The 18,251-nt window shown below is 58.9% G+C and overlaps 1 protein-coding gene across 1 annotated transcript; it reads left to right on the top strand.

Moving 5' to 3' along the window:
• The first annotated feature begins 1,545 nt into the window (after positions 1 to 1,545).
• Positions 1,546 to 16,796, top strand: ETNK2 (ethanolamine kinase 2). The gene is made up of 8 exons (XM_064173514.1): positions 1,546 to 1,838; positions 8,248 to 8,507; positions 10,206 to 10,343; positions 13,043 to 13,185; positions 13,762 to 13,845; positions 14,463 to 14,632; positions 15,243 to 15,316; positions 15,502 to 16,796. The coding sequence occupies exons 1-8, from the start codon at positions 1,623 to 1,625 to the stop codon at positions 15,572 to 15,574; spliced, it is 1,158 nt and encodes a 385-aa protein (XP_064029584.1). The 5' UTR covers positions 1,546 to 1,622; the 3' UTR covers positions 15,575 to 16,796.
• Positions 16,797 to 18,251: the final 1,455 nt, after the last annotated feature.

Here is an 18,251-nt window from a genome sequence, read left to right as displayed (position 1 = left end):
GGTCCAGATCATCAATAAAGATACTGAACAGGATCCTCTTGGATCTAACTTCCTCCTTCCTCTTGGAACTAAGTGAGCTTTCTCTATCCTATTCTACACCACAAAAGCTCTGCTCTGGAGACGATTCCAGCGATGCCAGCTTCAAAAAGCAGCAGGTGGCTTAAGACCCCTGATGGCTTCAGCCCTCAGCTGGCCTAAAAGTGGATGGAGTTGTTTTTTTTTTCTCAGTGGCTCCAGATCTGTTCCTGTTCAGCTTGGCTGCTTCAAGTTGCAGGAGGGGAAAATGCCTGGGCTGCTGCTGTGTGGTTCCTGGGCCCCTTAAGCCAGGCTATTAACACCTCTAATCGCTTGTGCCAGGGCAATTTCCCCGTGGCTGCTGCCCAGTTCTGGCTGCAGGGCACCAATAACCCACCACTGCCTCAGATTAACACTCAGGATCATTATGGGCCAGCAATTAGGGCTACTCTCAGCCCAGCAAAGCAAGAGGAGCAATTATGAGCATCCCATTAAAAGCTGCCAGAGCTGGCTCTATATTTAGCAGCTCGAGTGAGTGGCTGATGGAGTTTTATTATATATATATATATTTCCCCCCCCCCCTCTCTCTTTAAATGACTTTCCCCAAGTCTCCATGGTCCATTTAGCTGGTTTCAGCCTCCAGCCAGCTGTAAGCTGATGGGGGGGGGGGGGGACGACACACAAATCTCTGCTGTCAGCCCTGTGCTGTTGTTACTCCCTCTGATAATGAAGTAGGGCTGGAGTGGGGTCAGCAGGCTGTGGGGAGGGCTGTGCCAGCCAGTCCTGCTTGCTCTTTATCCACTAACCCTCAGGCACCAAGCAGTGACCCTCCTCAGTAAGGGATTTCCAGGTGGGTGAGATGGGAGAGGTTGGTCCAGAAGGGACATGTCCCTCCTGGAGCCTAGGGTGCTGCCAGCTCATCTTGGGGTGCATCTGACGTGTAGCATCCCCATCCTTTTTATCTCAGCTCTCAGGGGGGCTGTGGGAGACCCCTGAAGTGGTTGAGGTGGGAGGAGGAAGCACCTAGGGGGAAAGCATCGGCTGCAGGTGTGGTGAGTAGAGGCAAGGGGGGGTTGTGGATCTCCATCCTGTTTATCCCAGATCCTACAGGGATGCGGGGGCTTTGTGGACTCCCCGGGACGACTGAGGAGGATGGAGGGGATAGAGGGGAAGCACCTGGGTGGAGAGGAACGGCAGCAGGTGCTGGTGAGGGGTGCCCCGGTGCATGTCCCGAGCGGAGCGGGTCTCAGCGCAGCATCCCCCATCCTTTTCAATCCAAAGGGATGGGGAGGGGCTGCGCAGACCCTCCCTAGGGATGCTGCGATGGGAGGAGAGGAAACATCTGGGAGGAAGGCAGGCAGGCAGGCAGGCAGGCACCGGCTGCAGGTGCTGGAGGCAGAGCAGGGGGGTCTCGGTGCGGGTCCGGCGCGGGTCCCGCTGACCTCACAATGCGGGCGGACGCTGCCGCGGGAGGCGGGCGGGAGGCGGGCCGGTGACTCATGGCTTCCCAACGGCGGGCGGCTCCGGCTCCACCTCCTCCTTCTCCTCCTCCTCCTCCTCCTCGCCTCCCTCCCCACGGCCGCCGGCCCCGAGGCAGCCCCCGGCACATGGGCCGCAGCTCCGGTGGCTTGGAGCTGGCTATGGCCGTGTCCCCCGGTCGCTGTCCCGACTGCCCGGGGCCGGAGCGGGGCGGTGATGGGGGAGCGATTTCCAGTGTCCCCCACCTCGGCATTGCGGTGGACGAGAGGGACGTGCTGCCAGGGGCTCTGCGGCTCATGCAGGAGCTGAGACCCGGCTGGGACCCGGCCAGGGTGAAGACCAAGGTATGTCCCACCGGGGGTAGGGTCGGGGAGGACCCCTGGCTGGAGCATCCCCCACCGCCTTCGGGGACCTGCTGCTGCAGCCCAACAACCCCCCGGGGGGCTGCAAAGCTCAGCCTAGGGGATTATAGAGGCTACCCGATAAGCTAGAGGGGGCAGCTCTGGGAGGGGGAGCTGTGGGGTGCACCCAGGGGTGCTATAGGGCTCACCCTGGAGCAGCTGTGGAGATCATTTGGGGAGGGTGGGGGCTGTAAGGTCTGCGTGAGGGTGACTGTAGGACACACCATGGGGGGGCTTTAAGACCTGCTAAGGAGAGTGCAGCATCCTGCCCTGACACCCCCGGTTCTCCCCTCCACTCTCAGCACATAACTGGCATCGATCAGGTGTTGGAAGCTGTGATACCATCCCCCTACCCCTCAGGCTTTGGGGACCCCCTTGGGCAGGCACCACTTTGTAAGCATGGCCCCTGGGGCCTTCGAGGCTGCCAAGGTGGGTAAAGGCTGAGGGGGTGGCATCCTGCACAGCTGGTACCGCTAGAGCCTATCCTGCAGGTGCTGCTCCCAGTGCTGCCAGGCCACTGCTCACAGGAGCAGCTGCTCCCTGGAGTGGGTCTCACTTGGGTTACTTCTTGGCTTGCACCTCTGCCAGGCTGTGCAAACTGGGAAGGGAGCTGGGATTTGGTGCTGGCCTCCTTGGGAGAGAAGCTGGGATTTGGTGCTGGGATTCAGTGCTGGGCTCCTTGGAGTGGGAGATGGGATTCAGTGCTGGGATTTGGTGCTGGGCTCCTTGGGAGGGGAGCTGGGATTTGGTGCTGGGCTCCTTGGGAGGGGAGCTGGGATTTGGTGCTGAGATTCAGTGCTGGGCTCCTTGGCATAGGAGCTGGAATTTGGTGCTGGGGTCCCTGAGATGAGAGCTGGGATTTGGTGCTAGGCTCCTTGGGATGAGAGCTGGGATTTGGTGCTGGGATTCAGTGCTGTGCTCCTTGGGATAGGAGCTGGGATTCAGTGCTGGGCTCCTTGGGATAGGAGCTGGAATTTGGTGCTCGGCTCCATGGCATGGGAGCTGGGATTTGGTGCTGGGCTCCTTGGGATAGGAGCTGGGATTCGGTGCTGGGCTCCTTGGGATGAGAGCTGGGATTCGGAGCTGGGAGCAGGGACCTGTCTGTCTGAGGGCTTTGCTGTGGCAGCTGGGACTGCTGGGCTGGCAGCTGTTTGTCATTAGAGTCCCATGCCAGGTCTGGGGTGGAAAACTGAGGCCAGTGGTGTGTGTGTGCCCTCGCTGGGCTCCTGCATGCGAGCAGGGGAGCGTGGAAGTGGCAGTGCTGGGCGCACTCCAGAGCTCCACACGTGTGCCTGCGTGTCCTCTGCCGGGACGTGCTTCCCGTGTGCCCGGAGTGCCATTAACGGTGTATTAATAGCCACGTGTAATCAAATACAAGAAGCTGCAGGAAAATCCCTATGAAAGGGCAGCTGGCAATAGGCAGGAAGCTGGGAACTGGAGTTCCTGAGAGATGGAGCCAGTTCCTCACAGAGCTGGAAGGGCAGGAAATGTCTCAGGGCTCTGCGCAACTCGCAGCGAACTCCTCGGCGGTGAGGGTTGGTTGGGAAGGGCTCCGCTGCCAGGCTCTCTGCAAGCGTCAGAGGGGGTCAGCGCTCAGCAGCAGCTTGTGGGGGGGGGGGGGGGGGGGGAAAGGTCTTCTTACTTAAGGAAAAAAAGGGTAAGAACCCAGAGACCTTCGGAGCTGTGTGGGAGAGATCCTCCAGTTGTGCTTCCCCTGGCTGCGATGGCAGGAGCTGCTTTCAGGAGGGGGACTGGAGCAGCCCTCAGCTGCTTCCCATTAGCCTTTCCGTTCACTTTTCCTCTGCTCACTGGAGCTGTGCCCAGTTCACACCACCTCGCTGCACGGTGTCGGTGCCCAGCTGCTTGCAGGGATTGTACCAGGCTGTGCCAGTGACACCAAAAACTCGCCCCGGGCATGGGGTTGGGTGTGGAAGATGGGAAGGGAAGGATCTGGGATGCTCATCCTCCCCCCCACCTGCCCTCTTCCTGATAGGATCTTCAGCCCTGCCGTGCTCCAGGCTGTGCCAGCTTTCCAGGGCTGCCATTCCTCAGCCTCTGAGCTCAATCCCTGGGCAGCAGCATCTGGTTACAGGGAAGGCACAGGCGGTGTTGGTGAGTCAGGGAAGCACACACTCCTCCATCCCACTCCTCCATCCCTCAGACGGTGATAAGAAGAGCTGCAGCGACATGGAGCCAACCCCCTGTGAGAACTCCAGCGTGGCTGGATGGTGTTAGCCCAGTTTCTGGCTACAAGATGCCCTTTTGCAGCCTGGCCCTGGCTTTCTGGCTACCTCTCAGGCTGAGGGGTGCTGCTGGGGGTGCACAGAGCCAGCACAGCGATCTTTTGGGGATGCTGAGAGGGTCTCACCGGTGGAGCAGCAGCTCCTTTTCAACCCTCTTGCACAGGGCTTGTGTCTCACTTTGCATTTCATCGCTGCAAGCGGAGTCAGGCTGGCTTCAGGTCACACAACCACAGCAGGGAAGGGTCTGGGCTGGTAGCAGCAGCAGCACCGTGGCCCTGCTGAGAGCTGACTACACTTTGGATCCAGAAGGAATAGCAGTAGGAATCTGCCAAGCTCCTTCCTTGGGAGCTGGAGGAGCTGCTGCCTCCCAACCCAGGCGAGTCCCTGCCTGTGTGTGTGTGTGTGCAGGTTGCTGAGGAACCACGTGTGAGTCTCCAAAGCTAGTGACCTGGAATTCGGTGGGGTGGAGGGGGGATAAGGCTCAGTAATCCTGTTAAACCCTCTGGAAAGGGCTGACCAGGCTGTCGAGCAGCAAAACAAAGCAGCAGAAGGATGTTGGAGGGGAGGTGATGCTGAGCATCTCCACGCGGAGCTGCTCACCTGCAGCTGGTGGAGGGCACCAGCCCCAGGGTGCAGCATCTCCTGCCTGGGTGGGCACTGACACCTCCTGCATGCTGAATTCTTGGCCTGGACAAGGAGAGGAGGGAGCCAAGCAAAGCACCGTGGTGGGAACACTGCTTAGCTGGCCTGGGAAAAGCAGCTTGATGGCTCGAGGAGGCTCAGCTCTCCCTCCCCACCCCCCCACCAGGCACAGCTAAGGAGCAGGGGATGCAGTTCCCAGGCGCCCTCTTGTCCTGCTCACAGCCAGCTGTGGGACTGAGGGGTGCTGAAGCTGCCTAAATTGGGGTGTCTGATTCCAGTGCTTCCCCCAGGGAGGCTGTGTGGAGCCCTATATATAGTCACCCTCTATAGGAGCCTGAGTTGCTGTGTGGGATGTCTATAATTAGCTGTCCCACCCCCGAGCACCGCTGCTGCTGCCACACGTGCCCTCGTCCCCCTCCTGCTCCACCAGCATCACACCTGCTGCAGCTCCCCAGACCCAAAGGAGAGCAAGAAATCACTCTCCTGGGGAGCAGCACCCCCATGGCACACTCAGCCTCAGTGCCAAGCTGGGATTCAAAGCTTCATAGAATGGGTTGAGTTGGAAGGGACCTTTGAGAGTGTGCCCAGCAGATGAAGGGAGGTTCTTCTCCCCCTCTACTCTGCCCTGCCGAGACCTCATCTTGAATGCTGTGTTCAGTTTTGGGCTCCCCAGTTGAAGAGGGACAGGGATCTGCTGGAGAGGGTCCAGTGGAGGGCTGCAAGGATGATGAGGGGACTGCAGGGCATGGCTTATAAGGAGAGGCTGAGGGCCCTGGGGCTGCTTAGTCTGGAGAAGAGAAGACTCAGAGGGGATTTGATCAATGTTTATAAGTGTCTGAAGGCTTCCAGGAGGGGGGGGACAGGCTCTGCTCACTGGGATAGGACAAGCAGCAATGGGTGTAAATAGCAGCAAAAGAGGTTCCAGCTGAACACAAGAAGGAACTTCTTGCCTGGAAGGGTCCCAGAGCCCTGGCACAGGCTACCCAGAGAGGTTGTGGAGTCTTCTTCTGTGGAGCCTTTCCAGGCCTGTCTGGATGTGTTGCTGTGTGCCCTGAGCTGGATTGTGTGGTCCTGCTGTGACAGGGGGTTTGGGCTGGATGATCTCCTTGGGTCCCTTCCAACCCCTAATATCCTCTGATCCTGTGAGATCATAGAATCAAGCAGGTTGGAAGAGACCTCTGAACTCATCCAGCCCAACCTAGCACCCAGCCCTGGCCATCAACCAGACCATGGCACTAAATGCCCCATCCAGGCTTTGCTTGAACACCTCCAGGGATGGTAACTCCATTGCTTCTCCCACTCCCAGCCCTGGGTCTTCTCCCACTTCCAGCCTTAAAGCTCATCCAGTTCCATCCTCCCTGCCATGGGCAGGGACACCTCCCACCAGCCCAGGCTGCTCAAGGCTACTCATCCAATCTGGCCTTGAACACCTCCAGGCAGGAAGCATCCACAACTTCCCTGGGCAACCTCTGCCAGCCTCTGCTCACCCTCACCATCAAGAATTCCTTCCTAATCTCCAGTCTCACTCTGCCCTGCGTGGGGCTGAGCAGCTCACATGCAGGGGGTGGGGGGGGTTCCCATGGGACAACAGCAACCCAAACCCCTTGGTGTCAGCAGAGGCAAGAGGAATCCCCCAGGGGATGAGCAGAGGAGCTCGGCACAGGCGGCAGCAGCAGCAGCAGCCCCTTGCATGTGCGCGGGCAGCCGGCCAAAGGCAGGCAGAGCCGAGAACAAAACTCTCTTTCCATCTGTGAGGAGCCATCAGAGCAATGACACAGAGATGTCCCCAGCAGAGACGTCCCTGCCTATCAGCGACCTGGCCCTGCGGGGGGAGGGTCTGGAGGAGGGGATGGAGGGGGGGCGGTGGTGGTGGTGGTGGTGCTGTTTGCTCCGAGTTGTTTGCTGAGTTGTTGTGGGCTTTGGGTTGGTTTTTTTTCGGGGGGGGTGTGTGTTTGGTTTTTTTTTTCAGTCATTTGATGCCAAAAGATATGCAGAGATTTATTTGGAGGGGGGGGGGGGGGGAGCCATTTCCCAGGGCTGGTTGGTTGCCAGGCAGTGCTGGAGCCACATCTGGCCTGAGCTATTCCTGAGCTTCCAGGGGTGGGGAATGAAGAAATTGGCAGGATTTCTAAGGTCTGTTCCCCCACCCACCCCCAAACCATCACCATCCGTGCCTGGAGGTGTGCAAACCTGTGCCACCTGCTGCTGTGGGCATCATTGCTTCCTGCTCCCTTCTGCCCCTCTTGGCACAGAGGGGCACAGGTTGGAAGAGATCTGTAAGATCCTCGAGGCCAACTCTTAACCCAGCACTGGTCAGGTCATCACTAAGCCATGGCCTTCAGTACCACAGCTCCATGGCTCTCAAATCCTTCCAGGGATGGAGACTCCATCACTGCCCTGGGCAGCCTGGGACAAGCTTTGAGAACCCTTTGGAGGGAGAAATTGTTCCTCATGCCTGACCTAAACGTCTCCAGGTTCAACCTGGGCAGCCTGGGCCAAGCCTTGAGAACCCTTTGGAGAGAGAAATTGTTCCTCATGCCTGACCTAAACCTCTCCAGGTTCAACCTGGGCAGCCTGGGCCAAGCCTTGAGAACCCTTTGGAGAGAGAAATTGTTCCTCATGCCTGACCTAAACCTCTCCAGGTTCAACCTGGGTAGCCTGGGACAAGCTTTGAGAACCCTTTGGAGAGAGAAATTGTTCCTCATGCCTGACCTAAACCTCTCCAGGTTCAACCTGGGCAGCCTGGGCCAAGCCTTGACCACCCTTTGGGGGGAGAAATTGTTCCACATGTCTGACCTAAACCTCTCCTGGTTCAACCTGGGCAGCCTGGGCCAAGCCTTGACTACCCTTTGGAGGGAGAAACTGTTCCTCATGCCTGACCTAAACCTCTCCAGGTTCAACCTGAGGGTGTTCCATTTTGCCCTGCTGCTTGTTCCTTGAGAGAAGAGGCCAACCCCCACCTCTGCCACAGGTGTGACAGGGAAGGAGGTGGGGATGGTTCTAACTCATCACTGGAGACTCAAATGCAACCTGTTGGCCAATCTCTAACCAGATTTGCCTCCTGTGCCACTGTGCCCCTTCATGGGACACTGGACAGGCTATGGGTTTTGAGCCCAGGACATGCTGGTGGTGCCCCTGCTGCCCAGGGAGGCGGTTGGCACAGGCTGCTCAGGGTAATGATGGTCTGGAGGATGAATCCAAGCCAGGTTGGATGAGTCCTTGAGCAACCTGTTCTAGTGGGAGGTGTCCCTGCCTCTGGCAGGGGGCTGGAACTGGCTGAGCTTTGAGCTCCCTTCCAACCTCAACCATGCTGTGACAAACTCCATGGCTTAGTGACCACCCCCACCCCTGCCCCTGAACCCTGCCTGCTGCTGTCACCCTGGGGGTGTGCTGGTGGGGAGGGAGCTTCCCCCGTGCCCAGCTGGGGCCGCAGGGCTGCGAGCTGTGCCTCTCCTCTTCCTCTGCAGCTCTTCACCGACGGCATCACCAACAAGCTGGTGGCCTGCTACACGGAGGAGGGCATGGGGGACGCGGTGCTGGTGCGTGTGTACGGCAGGAGGACAGAGCTGATCGTGGACAGGGAGACCGAGCTGCGCAACTTCCAGGTGCTGCGCGCCCACGGCTGCGCCCCCGACCTCTACTGCGCCTTCCGCAACGGCCTCTGCTACCAGTTCCTGCCCGGCGTGGCGCTGGGGCCCGACCATGTGCGCGACCCTCGCCTCTTCAGGTGCGCCCCGGGGCTGGCGGGAGCCGCAAAGCAGAGGCTTGCTCTGTGCTTCCAGCTCTCTTCTTCCTCGTCCTCCTCGTCCTCCTCGTCCTCCTCGTCCTCCTCGTCCTCCTCGTCCTCCTCGTCCTCCTCCTCGTCCTCCTCGTCCTCCTCGTCCTCCTCGTCCTCCTCGTCCTCCTCGTCCTCCTCGTCCTCCTCGTCCTCCTCGTCCTCCTCGTCCTCCTCCTCCTCCTCCTCCTCGTCCTCCTCGTCCTCCTCCTCCTCCTCCTCCTCGTCCTCCTCCTCCTCCTCCTCGTCCTCCTCCTCCTCCTCCTCCTCCTCCTCCTCCTCTTCGTCCTCCTCCTCTTCGTCCTCCTCCTCCTCCTCCTCTTCGTCCTCCTCCTCCTCGTCCTCTTCCTCCTCCTCCTCTTCCTCTTCCTCCTCGTCCTCATCCTCCTCCTCCTCCTCGTCCTCCTCCTCCTCCTCCTCGTCCTCCTCCTCCTCCTCGTCCTCCTCCTCCTCCTCGTCCTCCTCCTCCTCCTCGTCCTCCTCCTCCTCCTCGTCCTCCTCCTCCTCGTCCTCCTCCTCCTCGTCCTCCTCCTCCTCGTCCTCCCCATCATAGAATCATTTGGGTTGGCAAAGCTCTTCGGGCTCATCCACTCCAACCCTTCCCTAGCTCTCCAACCCTTCCTTAGGTCTACCTAGGCTGGGGCTCAACCGTGGCCCTCAGCACCACAGCTCTGCCACACACACAGGCATGGGAATTCAACCACCTGCCTGGGCAGCCTGTGCCTGGGCAAAGCTCTTCAAGCTCATCCATCCCAACCCTTCCCTAGCTCTGCCTAGGCTGGGGCTCGACCATGGCCCTCAGCACCACAGCTCTGCCACACACACAGGCATGGGAATTCAACCACCTGCCTGGGCAGCCTGTGCCTGGGCAAAGCTCTTCAAGCTCATCCATTCCAACCCTTCCCTAGCTCTGCCTAGGCTGGGGCTCAACCATGGCCCTCAGCACCACAGCTCTGCCACGCCACCAGGGATGGGGATTCAACCACCTCCCTGGGCAGCCTGTGCCAGCCTGTACCAGAACCATTTCAATCAAGAAGTTGCTTCTGGTGTCCAACCTAAACCTCTCCTGCTGCAGCTTGAAATCATTCCCTCTCATCCTGACACTTGTTTCTTGGGAGAAAAGACCAACCCCACCTGGCTTCAGCCTCCTTGCAGGGAGCTGTAGAGCCAGGTCTGCCCTCAGCCTCCTTTTCTCCAGGCTGAGCACCCCCAGGTCCTTCAGCTACTCCTCACAGGAGTTCTCCAGAGCCTTTTCCAACTTCGTTGCCCTTCTCTCTTAGCTCCAGACCTGTGCTCAGGCATTGCTGATGGGCACAAACCTGGCTGGTGCTGGGGGCTAAATGGTGGTGCTGGGGGCTAAATGGACCAGACTGCAGCCAGGTGGATTCCCACTTTCTTACAGCAGGTGCACAGAGGTCTCACATGAACCATGCCTTCTATCTGACCTTGCCCTGGAGGGGTGATTGCTGCTTTTGATGACCCAGAGAGGGTCTAGAAATGCTTCAGAGCTTGGCAGCTGGAGCAGAGGGAAGCTTCTTCTGAGCTGCCCCTGTGCTTTTCAGCACAGAGCATCTGAAGGCTGCTTTTGAGGAGCACTGCTCTCAGCAGTGCTGCTCCTTGGCCACCTCTCAGGCTCTGTTCTCCTCCCAGGCTGGTGGCCCAGGAGATGGCCAGGGTGCATGCCATCCATGCCAACGGGAGCCTCCCCAAGCCCATCCTCTGGCAGAAGCTGCACAAGTACTTCACCCTTGTGAAGATGGATCTCAGCCCAAAGGTATCCAACCCCAGGTAAAGGCAGAGGGATCCCAAAGAGCCAGGCTCTGGCTTGGGCATCCACTGCCCACCCATCCCTAAGCCTTCCCTGTATGGCACCAGGGGGAAGAGCCCTGGGCCCCAGGTAAAGCCTCTGTGGGGGACTGGGGCTGGTGTTTGGGATGGATCTGACCACTTCTGGATCATAGAATGCCCTGGGCTGGAAGGGACCTCCAAAGCTCATCTAGTCCAACCCTTCTGCAGTGAACAAGGACATCCCCAGCTAGAGCAGCTTGCCCAGAGCTCCATCAAGCCTGACCTGGGAATGTCTCCAGAGATCCTCATCATCCCTCTCTGAGAAAACTCATGGCCAGGTCCCTGCCCATCCCTGAGCAGGTGTGATGGAGACATCTCCCTGCACCATTCAGCACCCTTCCTCCTGCCACTCTGGGAGCAGGTTTAGAGCAGAGACAGCTCTGGGTTATGTCTGTGCAGCAATGAGGCAGGATCTGGCCAGAACCTCCCACCTGCTCTACTCATTCTTCTCCTCTTCCTCCCTGCAAATCTCAGCTCTGCATTTTAAGCCTTCCCTGGAGGAAGTTCAGTTCCTCCTTTTAGGGATCTGCAGGGTTCTGCACTTTGACCACAACAACCCCAAGCAGCACTACAGGCTGGGATCAGAGTGGCTGAGAGCAGCCAGGCAGAGAGGGAGCTGGGGGTGCTGGCAGAGAGGAGCTGAAGATGAGCCAGCAGTGTGCCCAGGTGGCCAAAAGAGTCAATGGCATCCTGGCCTGCATCAGGAACAGTGTGGCCAGTAGGATGAGGGAGATTCTTCTGCCCTTGTGCTCAGCACTGCTCAGGCCACGCCTGCAGTGCTGTGTCCAGTTCTGGGCTCCTCCATTGCAGAGAGATGTTGAGGTGCTGGAAGGTGTTTGGAGAAGGGCAGCAAGGCTGGGGAGGGGCCTGGAGCACAGCCCTGTGAGGAGAGGCTGAGGGAGCTGGGGGGGTGCAGCCTGCAGCAGAGGAGGCTCAGGGCAGAGCTGATTGCTGCCTGCAGCTGCCTGCAGGGAGGCTGTAGCCAGGTGGGGTTGGGCTCTGCTGCCAGGCAGCCAGGGACAGAAGAAGGGGACACAGCCTGAAGCTGTGCCAGGGCAGGTTGAGGCTGGATGTTGTTAGGAAGTTGTTGTCAGAGAGAGTGATTGGCACTGGAATGGGCTGCCCAGGGAGGTGGTGGAGTGGCTGTGGCTGGAGGTGTTGCAGCCAAGCCTGGCTGGGGCACTTAGTGCCATGGTGTGGTTGGTTGGGCAGGGCTGGGTGCTAGGTTGGGCTGGAGGAGCTTGGAGCTCTCTTCCAACCTGCTTGATCCTATGATTCTTTGATTCTGAGCAGCAAGGCTGAGCTGATGTTGGAAAGGATGCTGGGAACCCCCTAGAGATTTAAGCAGCCAGTTCCCACTTCCAACCAGTTCATCCCGTTTCTGAGAGCCTGAGTTCAGGTCAGGTGAGTGCTGGGATGTCTGGGAAGGATTGGGGCAGCCCCAAGAGGTGGTGGAGGTGAATGAACCTGAAGGCAAGCAAATAATTAACCTGCTCCCTGAGCAGCACTGGCAAGACGTGGGGGCTTTCCTCAGCCCTCCCCCTGCTGCAGGCAGACTTTACCCAAACCCACACCTTCAGTGTCAGCCAATTAATTAATCATTAACCAGCTCTGCTCCTGGAACTGGACCTTCTGAGCTCACTGAGAGGGGGACGTGCCCTGGCAGAGTCCTAAACGTTCCTGTTGCCTGGGGATTAATTGGGAGCTTTGGGAGTGGGGGCTAAGAGGTTTGGTGCCTGTCTGGGGGTGGAGGTAGGGGGAGGGTTGGGATCGATCTGGGAGCTCTTCCACTCCAAAAATGTCTTTCTCAGTGCACTCAGGAAGTGTATTGCCTGCAGCAGCTGGTGGAGGAAACATCTTCACAGACCTCCTCTTGTCTGGAAGGAAACAGTTTTGAGTTTAAGCAGATCCATTTGGTTTTCCTCCCCGTGCAAATAGGTAGAGCAAGGGGCAGAGGGCTCAGAGTGGAGCCCAGGGGGGTCCATCTGAATAGGAGGAGAAACTGCTTTGGTGTGAGGGTGCAGGAGGCCTGGAGCAGGCTGCCCAGAGAGGCTGTGGAGTCTCCTCTGCACAGCTTCCAACCCCACCCTGGCCATTGTGCTCCTGGGCAAGCTGCTGTGGGTGCCCTGCTTGGGCAGTGGAGTTGGACTGGATGATCTCCAGAGGTCCCTTCCCACTCCCCCACCACCACCCTGGGACTCTGTAATGTGGGTGTCAGTAGGGAGAAGGGAAGAGCTGTGGCACCTGCCAGGCTCCCTGGGCACATAGGAGGATGTCAGCTTTGGGCTCCACACCAAACATGTCCTCTTTAGCTCCACTTTGTCTTATTTCTAACGTGCAGGGAGAGACTCAGGGGAGCAAAGCTGTCCCTCTGCCCCTGGGGGAGGCTCCCCATGAACAGAGAGAGTGATTGGCATTGGAATGGGCTGCCCAGGGAGGTGGTGGAGTGGCTGTGACTGGAGGTGTTGCTGCCAAGCCTAGCTGGGGCACTTAGTGCCATGGTGTGGTTGGTTGGGCAGGGCTGGGTGCTAGGTTGTGCTGGCTGAGCTTGGAGCTCTCTTCCAACCTGCTTGATTCTATGATTCTAAGAGTGACTTTGTGTGTGTGTGTTTGTTTCCTCCCGTTGCATCCTTCCCCAGCCTCCAGCAGGACATGCCCAGCCTGGAGATGCTTGAACATGAACTGGCCTGGATGAAGGAAACCCTCTCCCAGCTGGGCTCCCCTGTCGTGCTCTGCCACAACGACCTGCTCTGCAAGAACATCATCTACAACCAGGCACGAGGTTGGTAGCAGCAGCCTTGTGTGACCAGCAGAGGGTCTACCCCTTGCCCACCTCCCTGGGAGGGGCTGGCAGCTCCATCTCCAGCCTGGCTCGGGAGCAGTGTGGGCAGCAGCACAAGGGAGGTTCTTGTGCCCGTGTGCTCAGCACTGCTCAGGCCACCCCTGCAGTGCTGTGTCCAGTTCTGGGCTCCTCCATTGCAGAGAGATGCTGAGGTGCTGGAAGGTGTTTGGAGAAGGGCATCAAGGCTAGGGAGGGGCCTGGAGCACAGCCCTGTGAGGAGAGGCTGAGGGAGCTGGGGGGGTGCAGCCTGCAGCAGAGGAGGCTCAGGGCAGAGCTGATTGCTGCCTGCAGCTGCCTGCAGGGAGGCTGTAGCCAGGTGGGGTTGGGCTCTGCTGCCAGGCAGCCAGGGACAGAAGAAGGGGACACAGCCTCAAGCTGTGGCAGGGCAGGTCTAGGCTGGATGTTGTTAGGAAGTTGTTGTGAGAGAGTGATTGGCACTGGAATGGGCTGCCCAGGGAGGTGGTGGAGTCCCCATCCCTGCATCTCCAGCCTCTCTCACAGCCTTTGCCTCCACAGAGCGAGTTCACTTCATAGACTATGAGTACACAGGCTACAACTACCAGGCCTTTGACATTGGGAACCACTTCAATGAGTTTGCAGGTGAGTTGGGCTCCTCTCCCTGGCACCAAAGCTCCCCCCTTGGCCCTCAGTGGCTTACTTTGAGGTCTCCCCAACTCTGGAGGTGGTAGTTGGCTCCCTGTTCCCATGGTGGGAAATGAAGCAGCTTGGTCTCCTTTGGGCTTGATGGATCTTGAAGGTCTTTTCCAACCTCAATGATTCCAATTCTCAGGGTTAGAGTGATGGGAGGGAGGCTCTCTGCTGCTGGTGCTGAGCTGCTGAGGGCAGCAGCTTCCCAAGCCCACCTCAGCCATTCAAGGACATCCTGAGTGCCTCAGATCCCCCTGGCTTGTGCTCATTCACAGCTTGCTTCAGCTTGGAAGGGAACCTCAAAGCTCATCTTGTCCTGTCCCCCCCTGCAGTCACAGGGACACCTCCAGCTAGAGCAGGCTGATCTTGGATGTGACCTCAACCCCATCCCTGGGCAGCCTGTTGCAGTATTCCACCACTCTGCACAGAACTTGCCCACCTGGAGCTCTGCAGAGCTTTCCCTCACCCATGCATGGGGACAGCTCCATGAGCAGGTCACTTTGTCCTGGGGGAAGCTTCCCTTGACCCTCATGTCCCTCGGGCATAGCTGACCCTGGCTCCCCCCACAGGTGTGAAGGAGGTGGACTATGGCCTCTACCCCAGCAAGGAGACCCAGCTGCAGTGGCTGCACTCCTACCTGCAGGCCTACAAACAGCTGACCCAGGGGGACCGAGGTGGCACCGAGGTGTCCAGGGAGGAGCTGGAGGCTCTCTATGTGCAAGTGAACAAATTCTCCTTGGTGAGTGGTGGAGATGGGAAGGAGCCAACCTCTTGAGGGAGGCTTTCCCTCTGCTCTCAGGTGAGCCTGGCAGGTGAGGACAAGGGTGGTGTAGGCACCAGCCTAGGGGTCTGGAGGCACCTGGAGTAGGAGGCTGCCCCAGAGAGCTTGGCTGCACCTCAGAGGCACTGGACAAGGTCGAAGATAGCGCTGGCTGCTCGCCATCCCCCCAGCACATGCCAAGGAACAGCGTGTCTCTGATAGCTGTGGCCTTGGGCATCCCTTCAGAGACGTCAAGCACAGCTCTGGGCATGAGGAAATCCTCTCTGGTATCAATGCCACGAGTGGGCAGAGCCAATTTTCTGGAAGCTGAAGGCAAAGTCTCATCTAGAGCTGCCAGGGGGCACATCCCGGCTGGTCCTCTGGGCACGTGGTCTGGCTGGTCAGCATCCTTCGGGCTGGCAGCCCTCACCCAGCCTGGGAGCAGCCTCCAGAGGGTACAGAAATACATCCGTGGGCCAGCTGCAGCTTGGCTGCCACCCTACATCCTGTCACCACAGCCATGGGACCTCAGAGAGGCAGCCAGGGAATGCTCCGTGCCTGCTTCTGATCCTGGGCTTGTCTGTTGCAGGCATCCCATTTCCTCTGGGCATGCTGGGGGCTGATCCAGGACAAATACTCTACCATAGACTTTAATTTCTTAAGGTGAGTCCCCTGGGGTTGTTGGGGGGAGGGGGTGAGGTTGATTTGCTGCCAGCACAGTTTGGTGGTGACTGGAGCAAGAGGATCCCAACAGTCGCCTCCGCGCTGGAGGTACCCTCTGGAGCCAGGTGGCATAGAGCTGAGGAGGGTAAGGGTCTCACCTCTGTGCCCCCCTCCTCTCTTGGCAGATATGCAAAGCTAAGGTTTAAACAGTACTTCAAGATGAAGCCAGTGGTCATGGCCCTGCAGCCCCCCAAATAGCATCTCTGGCCAGTGAGAGCCTGAACTGCTTTGTCCTTGCTGCGGCCACAGCTCTCGCAGCTCCCTCGGCCCCTTCCCCACCCCAGCTGGGGGCTGAGGGCAGATCTTGATGGTGGGAAGGGGGAGGAGAGGAGCTCTGACCCAGCCACTGATTAGAAGAGACCTTGGACATACCTGAAACTGGACCATGAGACGCTGAAGAGGACCATGGCCTCGGGGAGGTCCCTGCCTGTGCCAGGAAGCCTTCACCGTCGCCTTAACGCCGAGCCCTGGCTCACACCCAGTGCCCAGCAGCTCTGTCCTTTGCTGGCACTGCTGCCACTTGGCCTGGCACTCTGTTTGCTCCCTCTCTGCTGTCCCCGAGGGGGAAAACGGGTCCTTCCCATCTGCTCAGGAGCACCCAGAACTGCCCAGCTGCTTTAGCTGCCCACACTGTGCCCGTTGCCTTCGCTGCCCACTCCCTCCTCTCTTGCTTGGTGCCACTTGGGCTCCCATGCCCAATCCAGCACCTTTCCTGGGTTCACCAGTGGTGGTCCTGGACTTGGGGCTGCCTGTGGGCATGGGACCCTTTTCCATGAGGGGTGGGTGCTGCTGTGCTCCAGCTTAGATGGTGCAAAAGGGCAGCGGCAGCCACGAGCCAGGTGGGCTTGGCACCAGCAGGCTTTTGCTGGTGGGGGCTGGGTGCACCCTCCTGCTGTGCCCAGCCTTTCTGCCTCTGCTTTTCCTCCTGGCTGTGGTCTCCCAGACTCCTGTTGGCTCCCTGCTCCCACCGTGGCTTCACTTGGAGCATCCTGTGCTGCTGGAGCAAGGGGCTCCCACCTCTGCCTTCCTCACCTCCTCCAGGGCCAGGGGGGGTTGGTCCTGTCCCACACATGGGCATCCTCCCTCTGCCTCCCTCTTGGCTGTGTCCCAGCGTAGGACCCCTCAGCAAGAGGCTGAATGGAGCCAAACTGCTTCACCACCAGCACCAGCTGCTCCCCACCCCAGGCTCTGCCAGGGTGAACCAACTGCTGAGACCCATCCAGCTCATGCCAGTGGTTGTGCATCAGGGGGGAGAGTGGAATCAGCCCCCTCTGCTCCTGCCTTGGCTGCTGGGTGAGAGGACAAGGTGGCTGCCCCCTCTGCAGGGGCACAGGAACCTGTCAGTCCCAGCCAGAACCAGGACTGCTGCTGCCTCTGATGTTGATCTTGGTGCAAAATAAAAGCTGCTGGTAGCTGGAAACGGAGCAGATGGTAAATGTGTGGGGACAGCATCCCTGGGGGTGCCACTCAGCTCCTCTCCAACATGAAGTGTCCCCTCCCAGGGTGAGCTGGCAATGTCCTCTCACCTTCCCGACCTCCCTTTGGGTGCTGCAGCGCAGGAAGGGGGTTGGCAGCTTTGCCACTTGCCTGCTGCTGGCACTGTCCTTGTGCCACAGCCATGCCCTGGGGTTTAAAACGTCCTCCTGCAGAGCTGCTCCCACACCTTCACCCTGGGCATCCCCAGCAGCCTCTCTAAGCTCTGCTGGGCCCTGGCAGGGCCAAGCTGGAGCAGGGGGCAAAGGAGGCTGAACCCCAAATCTGCTGCCGTGCTGGGGGGGGAGGGGAGACTTTGACTAAAACTCATGTGAGAGGGAGCAGCTCAGGAGGATGAGCAGGGCAGGAGGAAGAGCTGAGAGCCAGCACAAGGGGCAGCAGGGGAGGGGGAAAGCCTTAGGAGGGGCTGTGCTGGAAGAGAGGCAGGGAAGGAGGGGCACAAAACACCCCAAAATACCCTGACCAGTTTGGGAGGGAGCTGCCTGCCCAGCTCTTGGTTCTGCCAAAGCCCAGACCTAGATCTCTGCTCCAAAAAGTCCATTTTATTGTGCCAAGGGGGTGTGGGGGGGGGGGGGTGGGGAGGGCAGGGACAAAGGGGACAGTTGTAAACAAGTCTGTGAAATATACAGGTTAAGTTATTAACAAAATAAAGCTCTATCTATATTTACAGTCTCCAGAACAAAAGAGAGAGGAAGAGCTGCATCTTTGTTGGGCTCCTCTGCTTCCAGCCCCCCACCCTGCAGCACAGCACAGCCCACTCTGGAAGCTGCCACCTCTTTCCTCAGGGTTATTTTCCTTTCCTTCCCTTCCCCAGGGGTATTTCCCCCTGTGAGCTCTTCCCTAGGGACCACTTCCCCAGGGATATTTCCCCCTGTGAGCTCTTCCCTAGGGACCACTTCCCCAGGGGTATTTCCCCCTGTGAGCTCTTCCCTAGGGACCACTTCCCCAGGGATATTTCCCCCTGTGAGCTCTTCCCTAGGAACCACTTCCCCAGGGGTATTTCCCCCTGTGAGCTCTTCCCTAGGGACCACTTCCCCAGGGGTATTTCCCCCTGTGAGCTCTTCCCTAGGGACCACTTCCCCAGGGATATTTCCTCCTGTGATCTCTTCCCTAGGAACCACTTCCCCAGGGGTATTTCCCCCTGTGAGCTCTTCCCCAGGGACCACTTCCCCAGGGATATTTCCCCCTGTGAGCTCTTCCCCAGGGATATTTCCCCCTGTGAGCTCTTCCCCGGGGACCACTTCCCCAGGGATATTTCCCCCTGTGAGCTCTTCCCCGGGGACCACTTCCCCAGGGATATTTCCCCCTGTGAGCTCTTCCCTAGGGACCACTTCCCCAGGGATATTTTCTCCAGGGCAGCTTTCTCCAAGGATCCTCAGGG

Source organism: Pogoniulus pusillus, chromosome 39, assembly GCF_015220805.1.
Source record: "Pogoniulus pusillus isolate bPogPus1 chromosome 39, bPogPus1.pri, whole genome shotgun sequence".
NCBI lineage: Eukaryota > Metazoa > Chordata > Aves > Piciformes > Lybiidae > Pogoniulus > Pogoniulus pusillus.
This window is presented reverse-complemented; position numbering and strand designations above follow the sequence as displayed.